Source organism: Aspergillus ibericus (genome assembly GCF_003184845.1).
Source record: "Aspergillus ibericus CBS 121593 unplaced genomic scaffold BO80scaffold_40, whole genome shotgun sequence".
NCBI lineage: Eukaryota > Fungi > Ascomycota > Eurotiomycetes > Eurotiales > Aspergillaceae > Aspergillus > Aspergillus ibericus.
In genome coordinates this window covers 41,572-68,382 of record NW_020292138.1, presented here as the reverse complement: position 1 = coordinate 68,382, position 26,811 = coordinate 41,572, and the positions used below count along the sequence as shown (strand labels likewise).

The 26,811-nt window shown below is 53.5% G+C and overlaps 9 protein-coding genes and 1 non-coding gene across 10 annotated transcripts; 6 read left to right on the top strand and 4 right to left on the bottom strand.

The window, feature by feature from the left end:
* Positions 1–196: 196 nt before the first annotated feature.
* On the bottom strand, positions 197–2,303 carry BO80DRAFT_413497 (carboxylesterase; the record flags this gene model as incomplete). The annotated part of the gene is made up of 1 exon (XM_025718061.1): positions 197–2,303. The coding sequence occupies one exon, from the start codon at positions 2,301–2,303 to the stop codon at positions 309–311; it is 1,995 nt and encodes a 664-aa protein (XP_025572229.1). The 3' UTR covers positions 197–308.
* A 496-nt stretch (positions 2,304–2,799) lies between these two features.
* BO80DRAFT_495891 (uncharacterized protein) lies at positions 2,800–4,007 on the top strand. Its single transcript, XM_025723979.1, has 2 exons — positions 2,800–3,695; positions 3,761–4,007. Exons 1-2 carry the CDS (start codon positions 2,925–2,927, stop codon positions 3,899–3,901), a joined length of 912 nt encoding a protein of 303 aa, XP_025572228.1. The 5' UTR covers positions 2,800–2,924; the 3' UTR covers positions 3,902–4,007.
* Positions 4,008–5,079: 1,072 nt separating this feature from the next.
* On the bottom strand, positions 5,080–8,666 carry BO80DRAFT_388487 (putative translation elongation factor eEF-3). Its single transcript, XM_025717086.1, has 3 exons — positions 8,248–8,666; positions 5,296–8,188; positions 5,080–5,239 (listed from the first exon to the last, which is right to left on the bottom strand). Exons 1-3 carry the CDS (start codon positions 8,433–8,435, stop codon positions 5,126–5,128), a joined length of 3,195 nt encoding a protein of 1,064 aa, XP_025572227.1. The 5' UTR covers positions 8,436–8,666; the 3' UTR covers positions 5,080–5,125.
* Positions 8,667–11,371: 2,705 nt separating this feature from the next.
* Positions 11,372–11,442, top strand: BO80DRAFT_t248. The gene has a single exon. It is a non-coding gene; the product is annotated as a tRNA-Gly (tRNA).
* An 87-nt stretch (positions 11,443–11,529) lies between these two features.
* On the bottom strand, positions 11,530–12,980 carry BO80DRAFT_427757 (putative glutamine-serine rich protein MS8). The gene is made up of 4 exons (XM_025720098.1): positions 12,849–12,980; positions 12,427–12,710; positions 11,945–12,318; positions 11,530–11,890 (listed from the first exon to the last, which is right to left on the bottom strand). The coding sequence occupies exons 2-4, from the start codon at positions 12,592–12,594 to the stop codon at positions 11,767–11,769; spliced, it is 666 nt and encodes a 221-aa protein (XP_025572226.1). The 5' UTR covers positions 12,595–12,710; positions 12,849–12,980; the 3' UTR covers positions 11,530–11,766.
* A 734-nt stretch (positions 12,981–13,714) lies between these two features.
* Positions 13,715–16,102, top strand: BO80DRAFT_178846 (cytochrome P450). Its single transcript, XM_025714002.1, has 5 exons — positions 13,715–14,887; positions 14,945–15,066; positions 15,122–15,420; positions 15,474–15,575; positions 15,647–16,102. Exons 1-5 carry the CDS (start codon positions 13,970–13,972, stop codon positions 15,832–15,834), a joined length of 1,629 nt encoding a protein of 542 aa, XP_025572225.1. The 5' UTR covers positions 13,715–13,969; the 3' UTR covers positions 15,835–16,102.
* BO80DRAFT_178739 (DMATS type aromatic prenyltransferase) lies at positions 16,103–18,069 on the top strand. The gene is made up of 2 exons (XM_025714001.1): positions 16,103–17,556; positions 17,602–18,069. The coding sequence occupies exons 1-2, from the start codon at positions 16,370–16,372 to the stop codon at positions 17,711–17,713; spliced, it is 1,299 nt and encodes a 432-aa protein (XP_025572224.1). The 5' UTR covers positions 16,103–16,369; the 3' UTR covers positions 17,714–18,069.
* A 794-nt stretch (positions 18,070–18,863) lies between these two features.
* On the top strand, positions 18,864–20,934 carry BO80DRAFT_178648 (sugar transporter family protein). The gene is made up of 3 exons (XM_025714000.1): positions 18,864–19,274; positions 19,327–20,001; positions 20,051–20,934. The coding sequence occupies exons 1-3, from the start codon at positions 19,074–19,076 to the stop codon at positions 20,699–20,701; spliced, it is 1,527 nt and encodes a 508-aa protein (XP_025572223.1). The 5' UTR covers positions 18,864–19,073; the 3' UTR covers positions 20,702–20,934.
* A 143-nt stretch (positions 20,935–21,077) lies between these two features.
* Positions 21,078–21,538, bottom strand: BO80DRAFT_447887 (uncharacterized protein; the record flags this gene model as incomplete). Its single annotated transcript, XM_025721637.1, has 2 exons — positions 21,078–21,198; positions 21,255–21,538. 2 exons carry the CDS (start codon positions 21,536–21,538, stop codon positions 21,078–21,080), a joined length of 405 nt encoding a protein of 134 aa, XP_025572222.1.
* A 714-nt stretch (positions 21,539–22,252) lies between these two features.
* On the top strand, positions 22,253–25,900 carry BO80DRAFT_437356 (GPI inositol-deacylase; the record flags this gene model as incomplete). The annotated part of the gene is made up of 5 exons (XM_025721001.1): positions 22,253–22,828; positions 22,886–25,146; positions 25,188–25,353; positions 25,399–25,625; positions 25,669–25,900. 5 exons carry the CDS (start codon positions 22,253–22,255, stop codon positions 25,898–25,900), a joined length of 3,462 nt encoding a protein of 1,153 aa, XP_025572221.1.
* Between the last annotated feature and the right edge of the window lie 911 nt (positions 25,901–26,811).

Below are 26,811 nucleotides of genomic sequence, written 5' to 3'. Positions count from 1 at the left end.
AGTAGGGTGGTACATAGTAGGGTGGTACATAGTAGGGTGGTACATAGTAGGGTGGTACATAGTGGGGTGGTACATAGTAGGGTGCTTACATTGTAGAGGGGGTGGATTGGGATCAGTGGATGTAATGTATAGATGTATTGTATCTAATTATTCAGATGATTAGATAGAGTGAGTGATTAATCGGTCTGATCTGATCCGCAACTTAACCTACCCTCTTCCCTCTTCACCCCTAACGAGTCAGATAAAATCTCACGATAGGGTCCTAAACCCCATACCTACATCCTCTAACCACCAAACCAATCAATTAATTAATTACTCTCCGCCACCCCCAACACCACACACTCCTCCCCATACGGCAACCCCGCCCTCCCGGGCACAGGCACCTGCAAACTCGCCACCTCTTCTTCCCCCTCCCCCACCGTAAACTCCCCCCAACTCCACTTCTCCCTCACCCGCAACGTACTCTCATACCCTCTCGCCCTGAGATACCCCATCTCCACATTCGGATCTCCCGTCCTCGCAAACGCACCCCACAGATCCTGCACCAGGTTCGTATACGCTACATCCTCCGGCGCCCGGACCGGCAACCCGAAGAGATAATACGTGCCAAACACCTCGTATAAATCCCCCGAGTGACATCGATAATATGGCGTCTCTGGGGATCCGACGGGGTACGTGCAGAGATCGTACCAATCATAGTAATTCAATCCGTAGGCGCGTTGATGGAGGTACACGTAGAGACGGTTGTATGCGTGCGCGGCAGCACCCACGGAGACGAATTCCTTCGCGTAGCAGGTCATGGCGGCGGGGGAGACGACGTGGATGGAGGCGTTGTAGGGGGTGGTGTAGTGATTCCAAAGAGGGGAGGTGAGGACGGCATGGGCTTGGGAGGGGGTGATGGTGTTGGTGGTGATGAGGGTGTGCAGGGCGGCAGGGAGGCTGGTGGTGTTGGGGGACAGGGTGGTTTGGAGGATGGATTGGGCTTCTTCGGGCATGAAGCCGGTGAGGAGGTTGGTGGGGTTAAGGGCGCGGTGGGCGATCTGGGTGAGCGGGTAGTCGAGGATGTAGTGGTGGTCGATGACGGTGTCCCAGGTGATGGGGGAGCTGAGGTTGAGGAGGGTGCTGGCTGGGAGGGCTTGGAGGCAGTGGAGACGGGCGGTGCCGGTAGTGTTGCAGAGGGGTTGGAGGGAGGGGAGGATGGCGGCGGCGGAGGTATTGGCGGGTTGGACGTGGCCGGCGATGGATTGGGCGATGGCGTTGGTGAAGAGGCCTGTGGCGTGGGGGGTGGTGAGGAGGTCGATTACGGAGGAGGCACCGGCGGATTGGCCGAAGATGGTCACGTTGTTGGGGTTGCCGCCGAAGGCCCGAATGTATTTTTGGACCCATTTGAGGGCTTCGATTTTGTCGGTCAGGTCGAAGTTGCCCGGGATGGTGGCGTCGTTGAGACTGAGGTAGCCGAAGATGTTGAGGCGGTAGTTGATGGTGACGAGGACGACGTCGTTGCGGGTCACGAAGCTGTCGCCGTCAAAGGTCGAGTCGGCGCCGGTGCCTTCGGTTTCGCCGCCGCCGTGGATCCAGAGCATGACGGGTCGGGAGGAGGTGTCGTGGGAGGATGGGAGGGAGGGGGTGAAGACGTTGAGATGCAGGCAGTCTTCGCTGTTGCCCCAGGGGTTGAGACCGTAGGTGTTGCCGTCGTACCAGCCGGATTGGATGCATGCCGGTCCGTAGCGAGTGGCGTTGACATAGGGTTGTTGGATCCATTCCTGGGCGTATTTGAAGCGTAGGTCTCCAACTGGGGGCTGCGCAAAGGGGATGCCCATGAAGCGAAAGGCCATGTGATCGCGCAAGCCCTCAAAAGTCACGCCGTTGACACTGGCGTTGTGTCGCGGGAAGACGGAGTAGTCGGTGTCCACTTGCTTGACAAACTCGGCGGAATTGGAACAGAGGAAGGGAAGAGCAGCAGAGGAGGTGTTGACGAGTTCTCCTTGCCAGGTGGTGGGATGGTCTGGGCTGCAGGACGACCAGAAGAGCTGGTCCGCGTCGATGTTCTTGAGATATTGCTGGTATGTGAAGGAATAGTGGAAATCCTCGTAGCGGTTGCAGCTGAGCAGCGTTTCATTGTACTGTGCACATGTGGCTTGCGCATCGTGGTAGGTCAAGGCATCGCTGATGAACAGCGCGCTGGGCTTTTCGGCATGGGTGGTCCAGTTGCCGTCATTCTGGAAGAAGATGGTGAGGCTGGCCTCTACTGATACGCAGCTGGACAGCACGCTGAGCGATACGAGGAATGTACGACCTCTCATGGCGATAGTCAGGAATTCTGCTGCTGCAAAGGTCCATGGCTTCAGTATTTATGGGAAACCGCATTTTTCTTCTGGCCTGCTAGAGGAGGATAAAGTCTGTTCCGCATGGAGATGTGGGGTAGTTAATCTATTCTCTCCGCCATACGGAGATGCCTCCCGGGAAGATTTGACGGCTGCCTCCGTGACCCTGCTGGATTTAGCATCCTCACGGCTGTCACTATAGCAGATAGTATGCAGCGCATCAAGGCATCCTAGTGCTATGGTTCACATCACGGGAAGATGCCCTAAGCTATCCACTGAGCTTTCATCTCCACACTCACGCTCCGATATCAATATATGGCATCGTTCGACTTTGCTGCAGAGCAACTTGCTTAGAACTATATATTATAGTTATCGCCTGTTCGACAATGGGGTTCACGTGACGGGCAACTGTGCCGACTACCGAGGCATCTCCGCTTTGGCATCGACATGAATACCATCTACTTAACATCTATCCTTCTTACCAAACTTGTATCACATCCGGGTATCAATCCTGACCCCCTCCGCATCACCTCATCCCAACCATCAGTGACATAGTATACACAACCACATCTCCACCCTAACCTACAAGGCTACAACACCATGCCAGTTGCATCCCTCTACCTCCTCTCCCTCACCACCTCCGCAACCACCTTCCTCCACGCCCTCCGAACCACCCGAACCATCCTCCTCAGCTCCCGACCCCGCCACATCATAATTCACCCCACCATCCTCGACCCCGCCATCCTAACCACCACCCCCTGGGACCTCCTCATCCTCATCCAACCCCCCTCATCCCCAAACACTCCCCCCATCCCCCCTCCCCTCCACTCCCTCATCAAAACCCAATACCACCTAACAATAGGCATCCCCTCCAACCTCCTAACCACCTACGCCACCCGCAATGCCTCCCTCCAGCACTCCGCCCCCTCCATCCCCCTCACCGGCTCCCTAGACCACGCCCGTCGCAACAATCCTAACCCAAGCGCCCAGACCCTAGACCTCTCCCCATTCCTCCTCTCCTTCATGGACGAGCTCACCCTCCAACACCCCGGCCCCGTGACCATGCTCAACCTCCTCCACTTCCACCACCCGGATGGCAAAAAGCGCTACTATCAATACGGCCAAGCGTTTATCCCAGTCGCAGGGAAACGCGGCGGGAATGCAAAGATAGTGGGGAACGTCGTGAAACCCAAATCCGCATCTGATGCTGCTATGGGGCCGGTGGAGGTAGATTCCCGAGGCGACTGGAGTCGAAAGGAAGAAGAGTGGTGGAATGAAATTTCCATCGTGCATTATCCGTCCATTCGGCATTTTTGTGATATGCTTGCTGGGGAGGATTATCAGGAGATTAATGAGAGGTTTCGGGTGGCGGTGAGTGGTTTAGTCTTGGTGTGGGGGGGGTGGTGTTGAGGGGTTGGGAGGCTAATGTGGTATAGGCGTTTGAGGGATACGTTTTTGTTGTGTACGACCGAGTTGGAGGTGGAAGGGGAGGTGGAGGTGGAGGTGGCGGGGGCGAAGCTTTGATTGTTGAGTTGGTGTGTGAGATTGTTCTGGTGATGGGCGTTGTGACTTTTTAGTGACTCCTCTACGGTTGAGCTTGGATTCCTCGGATGAAGTAAGCTTCTTGACTTGATGAATAGGTACAAAGACAGTGCCATCCGTGTATATACCCCAAGAGTAGACACCCGACCCCCAGGAACGAAACCTTATAGTAAGTAAGCACGATACTGCCTCCCACAGGAAGACCTGTATTTTGCAGTAATTCCGGCACAATTAAGGGGTGGTCTTGATGGCCTCGAAAAAAATTCAACGTTTGCGTTGAGACTGGTGATATTCTGAGCAGTCCGTGTGGTCTTCAGTAAAGCGTAAACTGTAGACATCAGGACAAAAGCATCATTCGCTTTGGTGAGAAGGTCCAGTTGATAAAGGATAGTCGCAAGTTGGGAGGCAAAGTCTGCGAGGAATGTCAGGCAGTCGAAGGCTCATCCACAGCCTGGGAAGCATGCTGGTTTTCATGAATTTGGCCAAGTTTCGAAGACTGGTATCAGGGCAGCACAGAGATCGAGATGATCAAGTGGAGAATCAAAGGGTCCAAAATCAGGTGGTAAAATGGCATAAGCGATACGAGACTCCGAGTGCTGGCGATTTTTGCATTTTTTTCTGCTCAAGTGGTAGCCCGAATCAATCTTGAGATTACAGACTGGTCGCTGCGGTATCGAGCTTATCATGGGAGATGATTTCAAGAGCTGTGTTAGTTTTCCAGAACAGTTCAGTCCGCCAAATTACTCAAGCTGACACACTCCTGGATAGAGAGTCTCCCACAATCACAAGCTGATATCTGGAAACTTGGTGGTCTACCCAGAAACAAGTATTATCATATTCCGAGAAACAGATATGGCAAGCATAATGCGCACATCAAGGTGGATATAAGCGTCACTTGAACAATGAGTTGCCATGGGACCTGTTCTTTGTATTAACGATCATAGAATTAGCGAATGTAAACGCACGATGCTGTTCGGGGAAGAGAAAAGAAGAAGTAGAGTATGGAGTAGATCGTATCGGTTGGTCCCGTGACTGCCTTACTGCTTAGTCATACGAGCTGAAAGCCGCCATCATGTGATCTCCTCGCGATGCTTCAGGAAGTCAGAGAGGGAGAGAACAGATAGGAAGAACGATGGTAAACTACAACAGCTGTACTCCGGAGTAGATACTACTGATGGGTCATTAAGCAAGTCTTGATTTCATACGACCGTAACCTCTATTAACAGGATAAATGAAAAAGCGAAGCCAGTGCCTCACGTTTAGAAGTCCTCGTCGTCGGAGACCTCCTCACCGCGCTTCTTACGAGCGAGACGCTCCTTTCTCTTCTTGCGGAGCTCGGAGGAAGTGAGCTTCTTCTTCTTCTCGACAACGGTCTGTGACAAAGTTAGCAAATGACTCGAACTAGCTTCAAAATCGAAAGAAAACTGACCTTGTTGCCCATGGCGTCCACCACCTCGGTGGGACCCTCCTTATCCTCCAGACGAGGACCGGAACCTTGTCCCTGAACCCAGTTGTGGCCGGAGGGGGTCATGCGGCCGTCCATGACAGCCCAGACTTCCTCGGTGAGGTTCTCGGTGAACTCCCGGGAGTGAGTGATGATGATGACACCACCCTCGAAGGACTTCAGGGCCTTGGACAGAGCACCCAGGGAGTCACGGTCCAGGTAGTTAGTAGGCTCGTCCAGGACGATGACGTGGGGGCGCTGCCACGAGCAGGCGGCGAGGACGACCTTGACACGCTGACCACCGGACAGACCGCGCATGCGGGAGTGGGAGACCAGCTCGGCATCGAGACCGAACTGCTCGCAGTGGGCCTCAATCTCCTTACGGACCAGGGGACGGAACTGACCGCTGGCCAGAGCCTCCTTCTGATCCACCTCGGCCACCATCTTGGCGTGGGACTGGATGATCTCGGAACGGGGAATCCAGGCGTTGTCGGTGGTCATCATGGGAGTCCACTTCTCGCTCTTCATGCCGATGTTGTCACCCAGCAGGAAGGAACATTCGTACTCGTAGCTGTTCTTGAACTTACGACGAGCGTGGATACCAATGACACGACGGGGCTGGCCCTCGATCTTGTAGATCTTGTCCATGGCCTTCTCATCCTCGTCGGTGACAATCTTGTTGGCACGGTCCATGGTCTCACGGTCCTCACCGGTCTGGAAACGCCACTGGATGTACTCGGAGGGAGTGGAGTCGAGGTGGTTATCGATGTGCGCGAAGGCGTGCTGCTTGATGTAGGCGATACGGATGTTCTCGTGCTGGTAGACCTCACCGGCGGTGGGGATCAACTCACCGGTCAGGACGTTGACCAGGGTGGATTTACCGGCACCGTTGGGACCGATGACGGCAATACGAGAGCCCAGGGAGACCTGGAAGGAGATGTCCTGGATCTGAGGGCGGGGGGTACCGGGGTACTGGAAGGTCATGTTGTTGACACGGATGATGGCCTTGGCCTTGGTCTTGACACCCTCGAGGAAACCGGGCTCGGGGAACTTGAACTCCAGCTCGGAGGCACCGAGCTCGTAGTAGGAGCGAGCGGAGGGGACACGCTTGACGAACTCGCTCAGGTTACCACGGTAACGCTTGAGCTTGAAGCGCTCGTAGTGGACGACGTGCTGGATGACGTTGTCCAAGAACTTGCTGTCGTGGGAGACGATAATGGACGTGCAGGGGGAGGTGCACAGGTAGTTCTCCAACCAGGCAACGTTCTTGACGTCCAAGTGGTTGGTGGGCTCGTCCAGCAGCAGGATATCGGGGGACTCGAAGACGGCACGGGCCAGAGCCAGCTTCATCTTCCAACCACCAGACAGAGAGGTGATGGGGCTCTCGAACTGCTCACGCAGGAAACCGAACTCCTCAAGCTTGGCCTCGACCTCGGACTGAGCGGTCTCGACACCGACCTCGCGGAGCTTCTTGATGGTCCAGCCGATGACGGTCTGCTCGGTATCGGCAGCGTCCAGGTCGTGCTCGACGTAGACGGTCTTGACCTCATCCTTCTTGGGGAAACCCTCGAGCTGCTCGTTGTTGATGGCACGCATGAGGGTGGTCTTACCGGTACCGTTGGGGCCGAGCAGACCGTAACGCTGACCACGCTTGAGGCGGAGGCTGGTCTGGTTCAGCAGAATCTTGGCACCGTAGGCCAGGGAGAAAGTGCAGTTGCACAGATCCTCACCCTCCTCCTCGTCGGAGAGGACGGCGTCCTCCTCCGCAGCACCGGGGGAGGCGCGCTTGCGGAGAGTCTCAGCGATGGGCTTGGCCTCCTCCTCACCGACAATGGCGGTGATGTAGGGGAGGGCGTTCTGGGTCCAGCTGGTGACCTCGGCGTCCTTCTCGTCAACGAGCTGACCAGCGATGGCACTGACGTAGGTGATGACGGGCTCGGACTTCTCAGCCTGGGCCTGGAACTTGGCGGACAGGATGTCCTTGAGGATGGCCGAGACGGTGGAGATGTCACCGGCGGTGGAGATCTCGGGGATCTTGTTGTCCTTGACATCACCGACACGGCAGAGGGTGTCCAAGGCCTGCTTGGTCTTGCCACGGGCCTCGGGGTCGGCCAGAGTGTCGAAGTTCTTGGTCAGACGGGGCATCAACTTGGGCAAGAAGGGAGCGACAATCTGGGGGTCCTCCACCAGCTTACACATGTTGTCGACGATGACCGCGGACTTACGCTTGATGGCGGTCTCACGCTCGACCAGACCACGGTCCAGCAGGGGAACCATGATGGCGAGGGTAGGGCCGGTGACATCGGAGACGAAAGTGGTGGCACCGAGCAAGTGAACGGTCTCGGGGACGTTCTCCGGCTTGGAGATACACTTGATGAGCTCGGGAATGAAACGCTCGATATCCTTGTTGACGATTAGACCGCAGACCTTCTCCATGGTGGCGTAGGCAGCCTTCTTGATATCGGCCTTGGTGTCCCACATGGCCTCGGAGACGACGGGGATCAGCTCGGGGACACGGAAAGACAGCTGAGCGGGGGAGGACTCGACGAGGGCGTTGATGCACTCGAGAGCAGCCAGCTTCTCCTGCCACTTCTGGGCGTTGGAGACGGACTCGAGGATGGGGGGAAGGATGGCCTTGACGGCGTTGCCGTTGACACCCTTGACGATGGCGAGGGCAGCACCCTGAGCAGCGTTCTTGACGGGAACCATCTTGTCACCGACGGCAGCGAGGACGGGGCCGAGGAGGGTAACGAGGTGAGGCTCGACACCAGGGGCGATGGTGGCGTGGGAGGCAATGGCCCGGATGGCATCGCAGGCACGCTCACGAACGACAGCATCCTTCTTGTTGTTGAGCTGCTTCTGGAAGGTCTCGACAGCCCTGATGCAGCACGGTTAGAACAGATACTTGGAAGCGGGGTCCGAAGAGGGGCAACCTACTTGAGGGGGAGGGTCTGCTCGGGGATGGGACCGCTGAACAGGTGAGCCAGGTTGTCGGCAGCAGCGTTCACCTCATCCTGGGAGGAAGAGATGTTGAGGTTCTTGATGAGGTCCTCAAGAACAGCGACGGACTGAGCCGTCTCCTTGCCGGAGACGGCGGGGACGGAGGAAACATCAACAGCAGGCATTTTGATCGTAAAAGCGCCGAAAGACGAAATCGTTAAGTCGGAAGAGGGAAGGAAAGAGGAGGAAGAGGGGCGAGGAAGAAGCGAGTTCTATTAGGGTATCTCGATAAGAGGTGGCGGGCCCACGAAAACTGCGTCTGAAAATGCACAGGACGCAGGAAACGCTCTAAAACGGCCACACGAAATCTAATTTTTGGGGTCCGAAGACGAGGAAAAAAACAAACACAATTTTTTGAGAGAAAGAGAGGACCAAACCTCTAAGAGAGATGAAGGATGGGAGGGAGGGAGATGAGGAGCAAGAGGGAGGGGGAGGGTAGGGCAGCTGGAATATTTATCACTTTTGTGGCTTTTCGCCGCCCGACTGCCTTTCCTCCCGCCGCCCAGAGGAAAAAATAAAAGAAAAATTTTTACAATCGTCCCGCCCGCCCTAGCCGCTTCCGGCCTAGAGGTCATGGCCACCACCAATGACATCTCGGACTGCACCTCCTTCCAATCTGCACCTGCTCATTCGTTGGCTGCCAGGCGCCCCCCCCCCCTTCCCGGTAACACTCGCTGCACTGCTGATTAAGCCGCAAACTCTCCAGGTTCCCTGTTCGGCCCATCCGAGGATGGCCTTTGAGATCTCACCAGGGTCGGCGATGATGGAACCATGCAAATTTTCTTGCGGTCGCCGCTCCGTTGGTCTTCCCCACCGTGAAATGTAGTCCCCTGGGTGACAGGTAGCGGAAATCATAGCTGGAGCGCACATGGTGGTCTCGAGCGACCGAGATTCATCCGGCGTCATGGGGGTAAAGTAGGGCTGCCCGGTTCATTACACCGTACATAGTACGTATGGGATGGGCTGCCAGCCAATCCTCATCCAGACCATTCATTATTTTTATCTTTCCGTCTGTTGCAATTGCAAGGATGATACAAGGGCCCCTGTTTCTTTGACAAGGCTGAGGTCAACACAGCCAGGTCTTACTCGGATGAATACACTCTATCAACACAAATTCTGACACAATGTATACGAAGTGCTCTTCACTAACAAAGAACCCCCCTTCACTATTACTTCAGTGGTAGGCTGCATCCTGCACATCCCTTGATAACGGCCTGACACGCCATGAATCCGGGGATGCAACCATCCTGATAACCCACTGCGGCCGGCTAGTTTCCGCCCCCGTGTAATCATGCGCTTGGTTGGCCCTACAGATGCTGCTGCTGCGTCTATTCCAGTCGCCACCTCAGATCATTCACGGAGCCAGGTGGCGCAGCCCGCTTTCCAAACATCCGACTCGTCGGGCAGAAAAGAAAAACAAAAATGTAAAGGAAAAAAAACTCTACGGGGTTAAAGTTACAGGGAGCCGTGGACTGCTCCAGATCCTTTTCCGTTTTTGCCCGCCCATCTGGACTGCTGTCCTCACAGCATGGCTACGTTGGCATCGCATCTCACTCCGCCCTAAGCGACAGGGGATCGAAGTACCTCTACATACTATGTATGTATTAATCCGAAGCATGGCCACCCCAGAATTGTGATCGACATACAGTAAGACGTAGACTTGGGGAATTCTGCCCAAGCATGGCCTGGTCATCAAGGGGAAGGAGCAATATGGTTTTGCGCCCGGATATTGTTCCCCAGAGAAAACATTGCTCCTAACACGAAGGGGCGCAGAGTGGTATTCGGGCATAATCCGGGGTCATGTCTGAAACGAGGTTTGTTGCAGAGACTCCGCATCACCGCCATTTGTCTGACTCAGGGGGTCACCGCAGTTAACTAATATTATTCTTTACCTTTCCTGGGCAGATATGATTGATCCGAGTGATCACCATCATTCCAAGCACCTAGTCTAGCCTGGTTGTTGACATGCAGACCAACGCCAACCCGGAGGACCGTGCCTATGTACGGTGTCTCTTATCGCCCTTATCGACCTATCGATATTTGAGTTCAAATCCTCCGGATCCATCCTGCCCTTATCCCCCGCGAAATTGAAGAGTGGCGACCGCTATTGCCACGACAGTGGTGGAAATAGGAACATTCCTGACCCGCAAGCACTACTGGTCAACCACCCACCTCATAATGCCACCACATAATCCCTACAGAGCACATCAGCACAGCACCACTTTTACGAGATGGCAAGGTATATAGAAACAAACAGTTGTCTACCTTTCTAAACTATCATGATGATCTCATGATGAGTCACCCTGTACCAGCATTGGACGGAACGTCCTATTCCATCCCTCAAGCCTCTGCCTCTTCGTCCCCTGGTACTCGAGATTAGCTTTCCTATACTTCGGCATCTCGGACCTACGCAAAAGTTGCAGGACAGTTGCGTCCCTCATAGTATAGACCTACGTAGATATTGTCGCTTTTATAACTAGCGACATAATGCAGTCATCTATAGAGTAGTCCTGACGCATTATGTGGACTCATACACTTCCATGGACCGGTGATTACCTAGGTGGCTCCATAAAAACAATAACATCGCCTATGTACCTTCCATACCCCCCCAACGCATAATTATATCAAAACTGCGCATACGTCTTCTATTTCTATCCATCGTCATTGTTGCCTAGCCTAGTGTAATGCTCCGGACAGCAGCCTCTACGTGACCTTGTTTGTCTGAACCGTCAAGGCTGTGAGTCTGCTAATTGTTTGTCGTTGAGGCTTTCATATATCATTACGCCGTAGGTTGATAGGGCTATTGGGCCTGCTTATTGTCTTGCGATGGTATGGATGTTTACTTACATATTAGTTATAATTATTTAGCGGTTACATTAATTCGGCAGTGTTATATGGTGACTGTTATCTTACATAGCATTAGGTCCTGGAATTGAGGCACACTATTCCTTGTATGTGTCTGGCTCGTACTGTGGACTGTGTGCTGTAGTAATTGCGAACTTGCTGTGAAAGGCTTAAATTGGAATAAATAACAAAAAAAGAAAAACAGAATACATCAACAGCATCATTGGTCTAGTGGTAGAATTCATCGTTGCCATCGATGAGGCCCGTGTTCGATTCACGGATGATGCACTTGAATTCTTTTTTTGCCTCTTCTTTTTCCCGCAAACATAGCCTCTCTTCACTCCTCTACGGCATTAGCACCATCTTGTATTTATTCTCGAGTTATATTCGTGGCAGGGGTCTATAGTAACAACTCATGTCATACACATGGAAGCCTGTAACGCTCCTAATGGCGTATAACGTGCCTTCAATTGTTCCCTCTCGTGAATGACGCAGTGACTTAATTTATGAATACAAGAAGGAAGTCATAACGGAAACTGTCACCAATAGCACTACTTCAACGCTGCATTGGACCCGAATTTCATACAAGGGAGTTTCATCGAAACTGCCAATTCACGAGGAATCGCTGTCACTAGAGGAGCTGGAGCTAGAACTCGAACTCGAGCTCGAGCTGGACGAAGCGGAAGACGATCCACGCTTGTGATAGCCATGATGCTTCTCCTTGTGCTTCTTACGCCTGTAAAAAGCTGATATCAGTCATGAGCCGTCGGCCAGTATGCAAGTAGCTTACAATTTACTTGCAATTTTCATTCCCGCAGCCCCTGCCAATGCACCTCCTGCGGCACCCAGAACTCCACCTCCCAGCTTATGGCCGAGAAAACCTCCACCAGCCGCACCGGCTACAGTAGATGCCAGTCCTTTCTCTCCCTCTAGAGCTGTGGTAACAGGAGGCCCTGGTGGGGTATTATAGTACGAAGCACTCTCCCCTTGCTGCTGCTGAACCTGCGGAGGGTTCATCGGGGTATGGTCATAAGCCATGGGTGCAGTTTTGTTGTCACTGTATTCGCTCACCGGCTGCTTTGCATCGTAAGGATATGAGTAGCTTTGTTGAGGGTACACGGGAGGATTGTTGGGTGACTGGCTGGGGTACTGATTGTCGGAGGGCTAGATGCCAATCAGCTCGATGTTTCTCGGAATCAAGGTCATTTCCCACATTCCATGAGACTATGGTATGGGAAATACAGTCGCCATTCAGCCACCGGGAACACTTACTGCAGCCATATTGTATGCATACTGGGGTGGCTGTCCATGTTGATACTGCTGTGGAGGGTATTCGCCAGGAGGGCTTCCATTTCCTCCACCAGGTTGCTGACCGTAGTAGCCATATTGGGGATTCCTGTATCGTTCATCGTAGTAATAATCGGGGTACGGGCGCGACATGATGGTAATGGAAAGTAACGAATTGCTGATATCGATGCTGTCACTTGATAGAATCACGACAAGAGCACTCAGTGTCCAAATGATCGAGTTTATTTAGCAGACCAACCTATATGGTGCTGCAAGGAAGGAGTAAGCAACGCGCCTGCCTCTTTTCAGATATAGAAACGCTTCCTATGAATACACGAGTTATAAAGAGACTATAGAACTCGCTTACCCACAAGTAAATTCGAAGTTATGGAGGAAATGCTGCGTACCTTTGAGAGGATTGACGCAGAATTACACTAAACAACAGAAATATAGTGGCTAACTCTTAAACAACGCCTGTATCGTTTTGCTGAGCGAGCAAAAGTATCGTAGTGGATACCTGATTGACCTGCCAGAAAAGGAGCGCTTCCTGTGAGGTGGATAGCTCAAGTCAACTCGGTCGATAGTCGTCTTTCTTATGTGGCAGTAATGTGGTTTGAGGACATGAAAGAAGCACAAAAAGATTCACTCACCAGGTGACATCAGCGTGTCTGACCAAATCGTGACCTGGCACGTGATGGCTCCCATGACAGGGGATCTTGTTCACTGCGGCGACTCATTTCCGCAACCCATGAGCAAGATCAATTTCCTACTGCCGCGCGGCGAATGTGGTATCTCGTTGATGCTAAATGACTATAAGCCCCAGACTCTGATTCCAAAGAGATGATAGCTCCCCTAAAATTGATGAATATGCCGCGTGGAGGAATCCTCGAAAGCCAGCATTCCAGAGCTCTTTGCCCGGCCAAGCGTGCTTCTCCAAACCACGTTCTATTGCTGGGTTCGTTTGATGACCTAAGTCTAGTCTCTCAGCGGTTGTAGATGAATTTATTTTCTCATACATATCTCTTGTAAGTCGACTCCTGCTCAAGATTTCTGTGCGCTTCCAGCTCACTTATTACTTCCACAGTAGAATACCCAACGGTGCCTGGTACACGCAGAGAACAAGGACTGCGTTTATGATGCCATCCTGAAGATGGGTTGGCATATATTTAACTTTAGATGCATCAACGAACGAACACTGACTTGTCCTGTCGCCACCGGGAATTAGAACTCGGAGTGCGGAGGGTTGATTTGACCGAAAAGCTGCTTCAACGCCCATTCCCCGAATACGTGCAGGTTTGTGTCACACAATTCCTCACTTAGCCCATCTGAAAACCATGGCATGTCAACGCATGATCGTCGACTTTCTGTACCACCGCTTGCACTCATGAAAGCTGATAGTATCACCATCACTTTTCGCACCTGCTGAAATCCACAACCCCCGCGCGCGCCATCAAGCACCATCATAAAGTTATAGCCATTTCAATTGTCAAGTCTACTTTATCTTTTAAGGCTATTTCTAACCTTGATCATGAATTTTAATGGCGAGCTATGGCTACAAGCAGCAGCGTTTCTCCTGGGCTTGCTAGTTCATAGTGTCTACTTTCGCGCTGGAGAACACCACCTCCATCCGATTCGGTATATCTATGTCTATGGTAGCCTGGCAGCTATAGTTGCGACTCTTTATTGGCCACAAGGAGTTCCTATTCTAAGATCAGGCGTCAAGTCTTTGGGTCTGATTTCCACACATCTGCTTGGGCTCTATTGCAGTCTGTTTTTGTACAGAGCGTTTCTACACCCACTTAGGCGGTTCCCCGGTCCTATCGCGGCACGAATGTTCGGATTCTGGCTTCCAGCCAAGCTTCTTTATCGGCCTCTTTACCGGGTCCTCGAAGACTTGCACAATACATACGGACCCTTTGTGCGCATAGGGCCATCCGAGCTCTCCGTCACAAATCCCGAGGCCGTCAACATTGTCTACGGGTTTAGGTCCGTTTGCACCAAAAGCCCTTTCTACGATCTTGGTGCACCAGTGCAATCGCTACACTCACTACGAAACAAAACAGCTCATGACCAACGCCGTCGAATTTGGAGTCTAGGATTTAGCGACAGGGCCCTTCGAATGTACGAGAAACGGCTTCGAGTCTACCGGCACAGGCTTATTGATCTATTAACAACGGTAGGCGAGGATCAGGCCATCAATATCAGCCAGTATCTCAACTGGTACAGCTACGATGTGATGAGCGATCTGGCTTTCAGCAGGACTTTTGGCATGCTGGAAGCAAGTGCCAATCACTGGGCGATCCAAATTCTAAATGGCATGCTCAAACCATTGGAATTTTCTGTGCCGATTTGGGCGCTTCGGCTGTTGGGATCCATACCGGGAATGAATAAGGACGCTTTACAATACCAGGAATTTAGCCAACGGCGCCTGAAAACGAGAATGGAGGTAAGTCTCTTGATTAGGCTTTCTTCCTATATCTTTGGACCACTTACAGAGTTTTAGGAAACGCCTGAAATACCTGATATCAGCTCATCGCTCCTCGAGGATTTGCAAGGAAGAGCCCCTACCACCCAAGAATACTATCATTTGCTTGGAGATGTTGAATTGATAATTGCAGCCGGAAGGTGAGAAAGCTCTGAAATAACCTAGCCAGAAACGCGTGCTCACCAGAAACAATAGTGACACTACCGCGGCAGCCCTGATCACAGTTGTCTACGAGCTGGCCAGACATCCGGCACAAGTACAGAAGCTCCGTGCTGAACTTACTTCCTGTCCGGTAGAGCCTAACGGGGAGTATATGCACGAGAGGATTGCAGGCCTGCAACATCTAAATGGATTCATTAATGAGGTGCTTCGTCTCCACCCGCCAATTGGAAGCATTATCCCCAGGCAGACACCCCCGGAGGGCATCGATATTGACGGTGTCCACATACCAGGCAACATGATAGTCTCTTGCCCGCAGTGGGTGATTGGAAGATGTGAGTACAGTCTCATCTCTGGATCGAGTTACACTAAGACTGGTGTTACTTAGCCGACGAATTCTACTGGAACGCACATGATATTATCCCCGAACGGTGGTACAAATATCCGGACATGGTCAAACACAAATCCGTTTATGCTCCTTTCTCGGTCGGTGAGTGATACTCCCTGTACTCCCTGTGTTACAAACAAGCCGTGCCATTGCAGCTAATCTGGTATGCCCAGGCCCTTACGCCTGTATCGGCAAATCACTAGCACTCATGAACATGAGAACAACCATTGCGCGAATAATTATGGCATTTGACATGCAAATGCCACCGGACGACGACGGCACATTACTCGACAGAAATATGAGAGAGCATTTCTCAAGCTTTGTCGAGGATATTCACGTCATCTTCAAGAAGCGGTCTTAGGCGCCGGTCCTACTGTGGCTGAGCTGGTATTTACCCCTGCTTGGATTGGATTAGTACTGTGCAAGAAAGATGGCAGCTTGCAGAACCTATGAGCAGATCTAGGTTGTACGCGGTTTCAGGCAGAGTTACGTCTGTCAAACATTTTTTATAATTGTGAACCCAAGGTTGGATACAACGACACCTTTTAGCAGAAAAAAACCCACAGTCCGTGGTTTCCGGGGTTCGGAGTATTGTTTCACCTGGAAGATCGTAACTGTGAAACGCCAGAAAGGCAGCTGATAACCTCCTAGGACAAGGTTGCGGTATACTTAACAGGGGCAGTGTAGAGACGATGGCGCTATCCTTTGTTTCGAACGAACAAGTCCGTGGAGTGTCCTATTGTCAATTTAAGTTTACAGCACTTAAAACAGGCGCCAAAAGAAAGTATACAGTCGGTGCAAGTGCATCCAATTAATGGAATAAATCGGTCATTGGCTCTTATCCACTGACTGGCCTATTCTCTGATCGTCAACTACACCATTTCACTGTGGCAATTATGGAACACCCATTTGAACCCTCACCTAGAGGAAAAGACAACTTCTGCCTGGATCACAAACCATGGGACATAATTGTCAAATATCCGACCACTTCAAATGCCAATGAAATCTCTTGGTGGCAGGACGTCGGCCCCCTTTTCGGCCGTCTCCTGCAAACGGCAGGTTATTCCATCGCCCAGCAATACCAGTATCTGCTCTTTGCGCGGACCCACATTATCCCCTCGTTGGGACCGTATCCGCAACGCTGGCCGAGCGTGATGACCTACACCGACCTGCCGATTGAGATGAGTGTCAATTTTCAGGACAGCGGCCCGTCAACCGTCCGTGTTGGGATTGAGCCGATCTGCGGACTGGCGGGAACACCTGGCGACCGGTTCGATCAGGTGGCGACGGAGCAATTAGTCGCCCGGCTCTCTGCATTGGGACCCGGAATGGGGGTGCTCGATCGGGTGTTATACCATCATTTTGTGGGAGATTTTAGGATTTCTGAGGTGGAGACAACCAAGCTGACCAAAGAGGTATTCGGGCCCAATTCCGTGCAGTCGATGTATAATATTGGGTTCGATTTCAAAGAGACGGGCGTGGCCACGAAGGGGTATGTCTTCCTAAGGTTGAAGGAAAGAGCGTCTGGCGTACCTATGCGACGATTGCTGAGTGAGTCACTCGGACGGCTGGATGTGATGGCGGGACGAGGGGATGCGGAGGCGGTCCGACAAGTGGTTGAGTATATGGAAGAAGGTGGGGGGTTCAATGAGTATACGTACCTGGCGTGGGATTTTGTCGACGCGGCGAAATCTCGGGTCAAGGTTTATGGGGTGCACGGGGACTTGAAGCTTGAAAAAGCCGAGGAGGTGTGGACGATGGGCGGGCGGTTAAAGGATCCAGCCAACCTGCGGGGCTTGGAGTTAGTCCGTCGGCTTTGGGGGTTGCTGGAAGATGACCAGGAAGATGACCAGGAAGACGAACACAAAGACGAACAGGAGGCCAAGACGGGCGGCCTCAAGGCCGGTGTACTGATGTGGAACTATGAGATCCGCCCTGGCTGCGACAAGCCCGTTCCGAAGCTGTATCTGCCGCTGCTTGGGAGGAACGACATGCTTGTGGCCAAGACTCTGGAGCAATTTTTCCAATCGCTAGGCTGGACGGAACAGGCTCGGACATATGTGGATAACGTGCAGTATCTCTTGTGAGTTCCGAATTCTCTCCCTCTGGTCCAGACTGACCGAGACAGTCCCGATGAAAAGCTTTACCAGTGTTCCCGACTTCACGCGTGGGTGTCGTTCGCGTATACCGAAGAGGCCGGAGTCTATGTGAGTGTATACTACCACTCCAGCCTGGCCTAGAATCAGTCTTGGTATCATTCATGGCACAGAATTTATCCGTGGCCCATGGGACCGTTGCATAGAGCGTATGCGTAAGCGAACAAAGGACCGCATCTGGCCGACTTGTGCGACCCCGCCAGTCGGTGAGTCAAGCCCGGCCGGGCCAAGAGGGTATATAGGCTACTTCCTAAGTAAGACGGTGGCCAATCCGGGCAAAGGCCAATTGGCCCGCGGGGCATCGCGTAGCACCAGCTGACCCGACGGAGATTGAGGTTCCCCGCGGACATGGCAGCGAAATTACATCAGACCAACGAAGAAAGGGGGCGCTCGGCCTGAATCCGCAGCTGGAGGATCGTTAGCGAGGGCGTGGACTGGGTCTCGTGTCCGGGCCGAGAACCATTGATTCGCTGGGAAGGCGAGGGAGAGAGTGTCAGTGGCTGACTGGTTTCCAGGTGGAAGACTAGGGCGAGGCCCCCCGGTCTTTAGCTCGGCACGTTACCCCGCGATGGACCGCCCACGCACGGCCGGGGACTCGACTGACTCGACGACTCATCGTGCGCTCACGGGCGGGCATCCATTGGGGCTGGCGAATGGCGGACAGAAAATATTATAGCCCTCGTGAGGCAATTACAGTTACGGCAAAGCAGTAACGAGCAGAGGAGCCGGGTGGCATTTTGATATCCCGGGAGATCGGGCGAAAGAAGCTACAGCTGGAGAACCAAGATTCTGGGGATGTCCTTGGCGCCGTCTGGGGAAAGCTTGGCGGCCAGACACTTTCTCGCGGAGAACCCAAGACGCTCCATCCCCACCAACAAGCCCAACGAACAAAGAAGAATGGTGGCAAGACGGCATCAGATGAGCCACCACGCCGGTCAGCGATCAGTAGAAATGTGTGACCCCAAACCGGGCACCAAAAAGCAAGTCATAGAAATGGCCTGGCTTCCGGTCGCCGGTGTGTAGCCTGACTAAGGAATGCCCCGAGGCCCTCCAGCCATGGGTCGATTCCGTTAAGCTTTCTGAACTCTCTTTTCCTTTCTTTTCCTCTCCGGGCCTTCCTCCACCCTCATCTCATCCTGATTCGACCCCTTCATCTCCGGGAGCAGCCTCTTCCTCCTCATGTGAGGGATCGGCAGCTCTCCGGGAAGAGTCAGCACCAAAATCCACGGGCTTGCGGGGTCCGGTGTGCTTATCGTTTCGGCTTCCAGTGCCAGTTTCACCTCGAGTGGCCTTCTGCCCGATCTCGGGATTTAAAAGCCAGCTGCCCGCCAGCTGGCGGCTTGCCCGCCTTTTTTCTTTTTCTCTTTCATCCCTACCTTCCTCCTTTTCTTTTGCAGTTGGACACGTTTCTTCGTGGCTGTCTTTTCAAACCCAACTGCTCACCATGTCCCACCACTATGGGGATAAGCCTGCGACGGAGGTGCCCGTCCAGGTCTACACCTCCGAAGAGGATGAGCCTCCGCGGATGGGACTGGGCAAATACCTGCTCACCCGAATCCCAACCTTGGTGCCTCCTATGAACCCGGCGCCCAACCCCTTTACCGCACTCTCACTCTTGAGTCGAAAGCAATGGCTCTTTTTTGGGGTGCGTTCCGAAACCGGCCCAATTCTTGCGTTGCGGCTAACCATGTTTCTAGGTCGCGTTCTTCGGCTGGACCTGGGATGCCTTTGATTTCTTTACTGTTTCCTTGACCACCACGCAGCTCGCGAAGACCTTTGACAAGACGGTGACCGACATTACCTGGGGCATTACCCTCGTGCTGATGCTCCGATCGGTAGGGGCCATCGCGTTTGGAATTGCGGCCGACCGCTGGGGTCGCAAGTGGCCCTTTATCGTGAATAACCTCTTGTTCATTGTGTTGGAGCTGGGCACTGGGTTCTGTCAGACATACCGGCAGTTCCTGGGCTGTCGCGCGCTCTTCGGAATCGCCATGGGCGGGCTGTACGGCAACGCCGCCGCTACCGCGCTTGAGGACTGTCCGATGGAGGCGCGCGGTATTGTGTCCGGCCTGCTCCAACAGGGGTATGCGTTTGGATACTTGCTGGCTACGGCGTTTGCGCGCGGATTGGTCGATACCACACCTCACGGATGGAGACCACTGTACTGGTTCGGAGCATGCCCTCCGGTGTTGATCATCATCTACCGACTGTGCTTGCCTGAGACAGATACCTTCCTTCAGCGCCAGGCAACCCGGGAGGATGTTCGGGGCGGAGTGACTGCGACGTTCATGTCGGAAGGCAAAACCGCGGTCAAGAGACACTGGGTGCTCCTGGTGTACCTTGTTTTGCTCATGGCTGGGTTCAACTTTATGGTATGTCTACCGTGATCCAACCCTAAAAGGAATTGACTGACCGAGTTAGTCACACGGCTCCCAAGATCTGTACCCGACCATGTTGGAGAACCAATTCAAATTTTCGGCCAACGCTGTGACGGTCACGCAGGTCGTGGCCAACCTGGGCGCCCTCAGCGGTGGCACACTGTGCGGCTGGGCGAGTCAGATCTTTGGTCGGCGGTTCTCCATCATTGCGATCAGCATTATCGGGGGAGCCCTGCTATACCCGTACACGTTTGTGACGTCGACCAACGTGATGGCGGCGGCGTTCTTTGAGCAGTTCTGCGTGCAGGGGGCGTGGGGAGTAATCCCGATCCACCTGATGGAGCTGTCGCCGGGAGCCATCCGGACGTTTGCGGTGGGCACGGCGTATCAGCTAGGCAACCTCGTATCGTCGGCCAGTTCGACGATCGAGTCGACGATCGGGGAGCGGTTCCCGCTGCCGCCGACGGAGGAAGGCACGAAGCGGTACCAGTACGGCAAGGTGATCTGCATCTTCATGGGATGTGTATATGCCTACACGATCTTGGTGACGTTGCTGGGGCCGGAGCGCCTGGGACGGCAGTTCGACGTGGCGCACGATGCAGACATGGCGGCCGTGACCGCGCACCGGGGAACGGTGGTTGATGGGGCGGAGAGCGACCCGGAGAAGGGCACGGCCCGGACAGTGGAGGGATGAACATATTTCAGACATTTACGGCATGATGAGTGATGATTGGTTATGGCATGTACAATTGATAGCATTAACGAGGACTATGGGGGAGGTCTGTTGGTCACGTCAACCCTAGATGAGTGCTAGACGCTGATGGAAAATAATCAATGATGAATGAAGCATACCCAGATGAAGCTTCCATTCTACTATGTAGACTGTAGAGACATCAGCGTTGCTCCACAGCACCACAGCACCACAGCACCACAGCACCGTATACAGAAGCAGGGATACATCAGAATCTGCTTAATCAAGGATGCTCATGAGCCCATCCGGGGTCATCACCGGGTTGAAGGATCATCATATGTTTGGACATGCAGTAGAGAGACCTGTATAGAACCAGGACTTACTTGTGAGATGTGAGGACGGGATGGCCCTCATTGGCGATGGGCAGCAAGGAAAAGTCCGAGGACGCATCCAGGGGCACGGGGCCTTTTATAGGCTGGTCGGACAACCCCGCACTGAACCTGGCACCAGCCAGGGATGAGGTGGTCGGATGATTCCCCATACCCCTATCGCGAACTGGTCGGGGGTGAAATAGGAGGACTGTCGAGATGGAAATGGCAGAGGCAGCGCAGCCCGCGGGTGAGGAAGACCCTCTTTGGCTCCACTCTCGGACATTGGCATCTCGTGGAGCGGATCGCCCGCGTTGTTCAGGGTCTGGGGTCTTCGAGATGCCACACGCACGCTGAAAGTAAAAGTGACGGATGGTGGACGTAGACATAAGTTTCTCGACGTCAAGATGTGGTCGGGGACTCTGGGTGCAGCTGTCAGGCGCAGCGAATCCATGGATGGTCGGGATGCCATGGTCGTCTGCTGTTGATGCGGCGGATCACATCGGATAGAACCTCTGCCCCTCGCTGTAGTATACTCCTCCACTTTTGATCATTCCGAGCTTTACTTCGAATGAGAAGAACTAGAATACCAGTGATAACCGCAGTCAAATCAAGAAAAGGTGTGGAGATCGTCGGGGCGCCTGCCTCCGCCAAGGCCGGACCGTGTTTGGTTCGGCTCGACGCTGTGCTCGACTCTGACTTGAGTCTCTCTCTGCTTTCTCTCTTCGCTCGCCGTCTTCTTTATCTGCTGTCCTCCTTTCCCCTCGCCTCCCCCATTCCGGTCTTTTCGGATTCTTCCTCGTCCCTCCCTTGTCCCTCCTCGTCTGCTGGGCATCTCTCCATCCATTGCGCCGCCCTCCCTTTTTGTCCGATCCCCCGCCTCTCCTAATTCCCGGTCGGCCACTCGCTCGTTCGTCCGTCAGTCCACCCCGACTGGTTTCCAGGGTCCGATCCCACGCAGCACCCAAGGGAGGAGAGGGAATCCAAGGGCAGCTCCAGATTACCCCGGCCAGCAGATCTCGTCTTGGCCCGACCGGTGCTTGTCTTCTCCTATCCGATCCGTTGGCGCATTCCAGAGCGTTCGTCAGGGTCCAGCAGATCGATCCCCTTGCCGCCTTCCCCCCAGACTACCCTTCACTCGATCGCCTTACACACTGGATGAGTATCCGGATCGCCACCTCTTCCAATGCACAGACGCTCGTCTGGCTCGCCGGCCGAGGACGACGCTGAAGAATCCGTACTCACCGTCTCTCGTACTCCGACCGACCCGAGTTCTGGTCCCAACGTTCTCGACCCGCCGGAAAAATCGCGTCCGCAGGCTGCCAGAACCGGCACCAGCTTCGATCTCCGGCGCGATGCCTCGTCCACCCCTCGGTCTCGCAACTCCAGTCTTTGGCGCACCGCCTCCGCCAATGACTCCCGTTCTTCCTCCGTCATGATGCCGTTGGCCTCGCAGCGATTGCCCATGGAGGCCTCCCCCGATGGTCAGCACCGCTTTCGACCCTCGCGCCTCCGCAGTCCGTGGCCGGTCTCGATTCTCACAGCCCTCACCACGCTCATCGCCTCCATCTTCATCTTCTTCATCCTCCGATCCTTCTCCGAGCGACAAATGGGTGGCGATGGCTGTGGGATTCCCGTCATGAGTCCCACATTCATTCGCATGGTGGGATTTGATACGGAACATACCCGCTTTGCGAGCAAATACAATCTCTTTCTCTATCGAGAAGAAGGAGTGGATTGGTATCATCAGGATAATTTGGGCGTAAGTATTAGCCATGCATCTCGGCTGTACGAATAGGCTGACGGTCTTCTGCTTCAGTTAAACGGCGTCCCCGTCCTCTTCCTCCCCGGAAACGCCGGCAGCTATCGTCAAGTCCGCTCCCTGGCCGCGGAAGCCTCGAGACACTATGCCGATGTGGTCCGACATGATGAGGAGCGTCTAAAGACCGGTACCCGGAGCCTGGACTTTTTCATGATCGACTTTAATGAAGACCTGGCGGCGTTTCATGGGCAGACCCTGCTCGACCAAGCTGAATACGTGAACGAAGCCGTGGCATACATCCTGTCGCTATACCATGATCCGCGACGGTCGCGGAGGGACCCTGAGTTGCCCGACCCCAGCTCCGTGATTTTGGTGGGCCATTCGATGGGAGGCATTGTCGCCCGGACGGCCTTGACCATGACCAACTACCAGGCGAATTCGGTCAATACCATTGTCACCATGTCGGCGCCTCACGCGAAGCCCCCGGTCTCGTTCGAATCGGATATCGTCCATACCTACAAGCAGATCAACGATTACTGGCGCGAGGCTTACTCCCAGACGTGGGCCAACAACAATCCTTTGTGGCATTTGACGTTGATATCGATTGCGGGTGGGTCGCGTGATACCGTGGTGCCATCCGACTACGCCAGTATCTCGTCGCTGGTCCCGGAGACGCACGGCTTTACGGTGTTTACCTCTACGATTCCGGATGTCTGGATCGGCATGGACCATCTGTCGATTACATGGTGTGATCAATTCCGCAAAGCCATCATCAAGTCTTTGTTTGATGTCGTGGATGCCCGCCGAGCCAGCCAAACCAAGCCACGGGCGGAGCGCATGCGAATTTTCAAAAAGTGGTATCTCACCGGACTGGAGCCAGTGGCCGAGCGAACTCTTCCCCAGAAAGGTATTTGGCCCGGAGTGCTTGCCATATCGTTGCTGACTCTTGCAGAACCGACCACCCTATTGACGCTGGAAGACAGTACCAACACCATTCTGCCGCAGGGCCAGCGACTGATCCTTCGCGACCTCGGCCACAATCCGAATACCAACGTGCACCTGCTGCCGGTCCCGCCGCAGGGGGTGTCGGGGAAGAAGTTTACTCTTCTGACGGACCAGAAATTCGACGAAACCGGCGAGCAGGGTACACTGGAGGTTCTTTTTTGCAGCGTCTTTCCTCTTCACAATGGCAAGTTTGCCAGCGTCTTTTCGATGAACATGGATTTCTCCGGGGGCAGCGCGGGTTCCACGCGGCTTGCGTGTAAGAACGCTGCAGAAGATGGCATCCATCTTCCCGCGTCGACGCGGACCTCCAAGCAGGCGTACGATCGGACGACGCCGTTTTCATATCTCCAGTATGACTTGGAGGATCTGGCGGAGCATCAGTTTGTGGCCGTTGTCGACAAGGCGCGAACACCCACCCGGGGATGGGTGGTGGCGGAATTCTCCGACAGCTCCGACTCGGTCATCCGGGCTCGCGTGGGCTTGGGTGGCTTGCTCAGTGCTGGGCTGAAGATGCGGCTGCCGGCCAATCGTCCCATGCTCACCGAGGTGAAGATTCCGGCGCTGCATTCGAGTCTGCTCAACTACAAGCTCAAGATCGTGCGTCGGGGCTACGGAGAACAGCCCGAGCTGTTTGCACCGCTGCTGCGCCAGTCGATGCCTGATCCCCATGAGTCCAAGTTTTTTGTCAACGCGAGACAGGTCAATGTGAATCTGCACGGTATCGCTCCGTTCATGCCTCCCCCGCTTCGCGAACAAGCGGCCCATGGGGGCGTGTCTTTTCAGCTGTGGACGGACCCGAGCAGCGAGTCGACGCTGGATATCTCCTTGTCGGTGGACATCTTGGGTAGTTTGGGGGAGCTCGTGATGCGGTATCGCACTGTGTTTGCTGCATTCCCGGTCCTGGTGATTGCACTGGTTCTTCGGAAGCAATTCCAAGTCTATGACGAGACGGGCTACTTTATCACCTTTGCGGAGGGGCTGGACAGCACGTTGCGGTCGTCTTTGCCTCTGCTGCTGCTGGCCATGTCGTTGTTGGCTTCGTCTCTGGCGACGACGAGCACACTGCCCCCGAGTGACGATCCGTTCCATTGGCGCACCAACTCTACCGAGTCGCCGGTTGATTTTACAAAGAATGATCTCCTGCTGGGCTCGCAGGATGCATTCTTCTGGTTCCTGGTGCCTGTGTTCGGTCTGATCAGTGTGGGAGTGTGCGTGATGATGAACTATGTCGCGCTGTCTCTGCTCTCAGTTCTGTCTTTCTTCTATGGCTTGTTGAACACCAAATCGGGGTACATCAAGCGGGACGACAAAGGGTACGTTTATCACTCATTGTCGAGTTTCGCTAATTGTGTAGGAATCTGTCTATTTTTTCTGCCCCAACGCCCCGTCGGCGGTTGATCAACACGGCGATCCTGTTGATTCTCGTCGCGACCGCCATTCCGTACCAATTTGCCTATATGGTGGCATGCATTGTGCAGCTGGCGACGTGTGTGCGGGCCCAATGGCATGCCAGAGAGACGGTACGTATGGCAATTCGGTCTACTTAGGGTGTGCTGACGACATAGAAATCCACGACCCATTATAACTTCGCCAATTACACGTATTCGATTTTCCTTTTGATGTTGTGGATCCTCCCGATCAACATCTTGGTTTTGCTTGTGTGGGCCCACAACCTGGTTGTGCACTGGTTCATGCCGTTTTCGTCGCATCACAACGTGCTGTCGATTATGCCGTTTATTCTTCTTGTCGAGGCCATGACCACCGGGACGATGATCCCTCGCGTTAGCACACGGTATGTTTGCCAGCTCCCGTATGGGGCTTGACTAACTGGCCAGGTTTAAAACGGTCACGTCGCTTCTTCTCTTCGCCCTTGCCATCTACTCAGCCGTGTACGGCGTGTCCTACGGCTATCTGCTTCACCACCTCACTAATATTTTTGCCGCGTGGCTGGTCGGCATCTACCTGTTCAGCAGTGGCTTCTCGCTTCGTCGACTGTGGCGCGTCCTGGAGGGCGACGAGACGACCTCCACGCAGGAACCCGGCCGTCACGTGAAGAAAAAGCCATAATGGCATACATATACTATTCTTTTTTTATATTGTTGGTCGCATTTGCCGGACACGATTATACGGCGTTTGGAGCGGTTTGCTTATTTCCGACATGGTCGGTGTACAGTTATGAATTGCTGGGCTGTCTGCAGTGTGCAGTGTGCAGGTTGCAGTGTGGCAGTCTGGTTGGTCTGTGGATACGTTTGTATATACGTTGGATCGGATAGACTATGGTGATGCACTTTATTCATTCTAGTTGATTCCTTAATCGTGGTTCAGCATTCATCGGAATTTAATTCTTTTACCTTGAACATAGCCCTCGATTCACCTAGTATTCCAGTGATAGTGATTCCGATGTCAACTAGTGACTCATCCCATCACTTGCGACTGTCAATACAAACCTGGATGAATCAGCCTAACTAAGGTGTATACATACAGCCATCTTTCCTCTTATCCTTGATAGAAACTTCTCTTCTCATCCCACAAGTCTAGATATCCTTTCAATATATATAAATTTTGAATTCTGAATAGAAGAAATGGTACTAAAGTTGTCGAACAACAATAGAATGGTCTATATTCGGCTCTCCACACAGCCCCTATACGGACTTCCTATTGTGATAGATAGATGCTGATCTTTCTACATAGTGTATTATGTCCATGGACATAACCTACCAAGCCCCAGCGACAAAAGATACATCTAGTAAGTAACGTTCCATCCGGAGATAAACGATATAAATAAGATGGAATACATATCCCTCAATATCTAGTATGACATGATTCTCTCATATATCTTGAACATGGCCTTCTGGGTATAGATGAGAGATAAATAGGTATGTGATCTCCCATACTACATTACTGAAAATGCAATAATTACTCATATCTTCCCTTGTAGTTTAGAAGAATTTTTTTCGAGTGTATGACGAAGGCTTGGG

What these genes read in the sequence shown, in the direction of transcription:
- BO80DRAFT_495891 (XM_025723979.1), top strand. Translation starts at nt 2,925, where the DNA reads ATGCCAGTTGCATCCCTCTACCTCCTCTCCCTCACCACCTCCGCAACC. An exon ending in ATGAGAGGTTTCGGGTGGCG is followed by an intron (nt 3,696 to 3,760) that starts GTGAGTGGTTTA and finishes AATGTGGTATAG; the next exon opens with GCGTTTGAGGGATACGTTTT.
- BO80DRAFT_178739 (XM_025714001.1), top strand. Translation starts at nt 16,370, where the DNA reads ATGGAACACCCATTTGAACCCTCACCTAGAGGAAAAGACAACTTCTGC. An exon ending in GATAACGTGCAGTATCTCTT is followed by an intron (nt 17,557 to 17,601) that starts GTGAGTTCCGAA and finishes TGACCGAGACAG; the next exon opens with TCCCGATGAAAAGCTTTACC.
- BO80DRAFT_388487 (XM_025717086.1), bottom strand. Translation starts at nt 8,435, where the DNA reads ATGCCTGCTGTTGATGTTTCCTCCGTCCCCGCCGTCTCCGGCAAGGAG. An exon ending in GAGCAGACCCTCCCCCTCAA is followed by an intron (nt 8,189 to 8,247) that starts GTAGGTTGCCCC and finishes GTGCTGCATCAG; the next exon opens with GGCTGTCGAGACCTTCCAGA. An exon ending in TGGACGCCATGGGCAACAAG is followed by an intron (nt 5,240 to 5,295) that starts GTCAGTTTTCTT and finishes ACTTTGTCACAG; the next exon opens with ACCGTTGTCGAGAAGAAGAA.
- BO80DRAFT_178648 (XM_025714000.1), top strand. Translation starts at nt 19,074, where the DNA reads ATGTCCCACCACTATGGGGATAAGCCTGCGACGGAGGTGCCCGTCCAG. An exon ending in AGCAATGGCTCTTTTTTGGG is followed by an intron (nt 19,275 to 19,326) that starts GTGCGTTCCGAA and finishes CCATGTTTCTAG; the next exon opens with GTCGCGTTCTTCGGCTGGAC. An exon ending in TGGCTGGGTTCAACTTTATG is followed by an intron (nt 20,002 to 20,050) that starts GTATGTCTACCG and finishes TGACCGAGTTAG; the next exon opens with TCACACGGCTCCCAAGATCT.
- BO80DRAFT_178846 (XM_025714002.1), top strand. Translation starts at nt 13,970, where the DNA reads ATGAATTTTAATGGCGAGCTATGGCTACAAGCAGCAGCGTTTCTCCTG. An exon ending in GCCTGAAAACGAGAATGGAG is followed by an intron (nt 14,888 to 14,944) that starts GTAAGTCTCTTG and finishes ACAGAGTTTTAG; the next exon opens with GAAACGCCTGAAATACCTGA. An exon ending in TTATGCTCCTTTCTCGGTCG is followed by an intron (nt 15,576 to 15,646) that starts GTGAGTGATACT and finishes TGGTATGCCCAG; the next exon opens with GCCCTTACGCCTGTATCGGC.
- BO80DRAFT_427757 (XM_025720098.1), bottom strand. Translation starts at nt 12,594, where the DNA reads ATGTCGCGCCCGTACCCCGATTATTACTACGATGAACGATACAGGAAT. An exon ending in ATGCATACAATATGGCTGCA is followed by an intron (nt 12,319 to 12,426) that starts GTAAGTGTTCCC and finishes ATTGGCATCTAG; the next exon opens with CCCTCCGACAATCAGTACCC. An exon ending in ATGAAAATTGCAAGTAAATT is followed by an intron (nt 11,891 to 11,944) that starts GTAAGCTACTTG and finishes AGCTTTTTACAG; the next exon opens with GCGTAAGAAGCACAAGGAGA.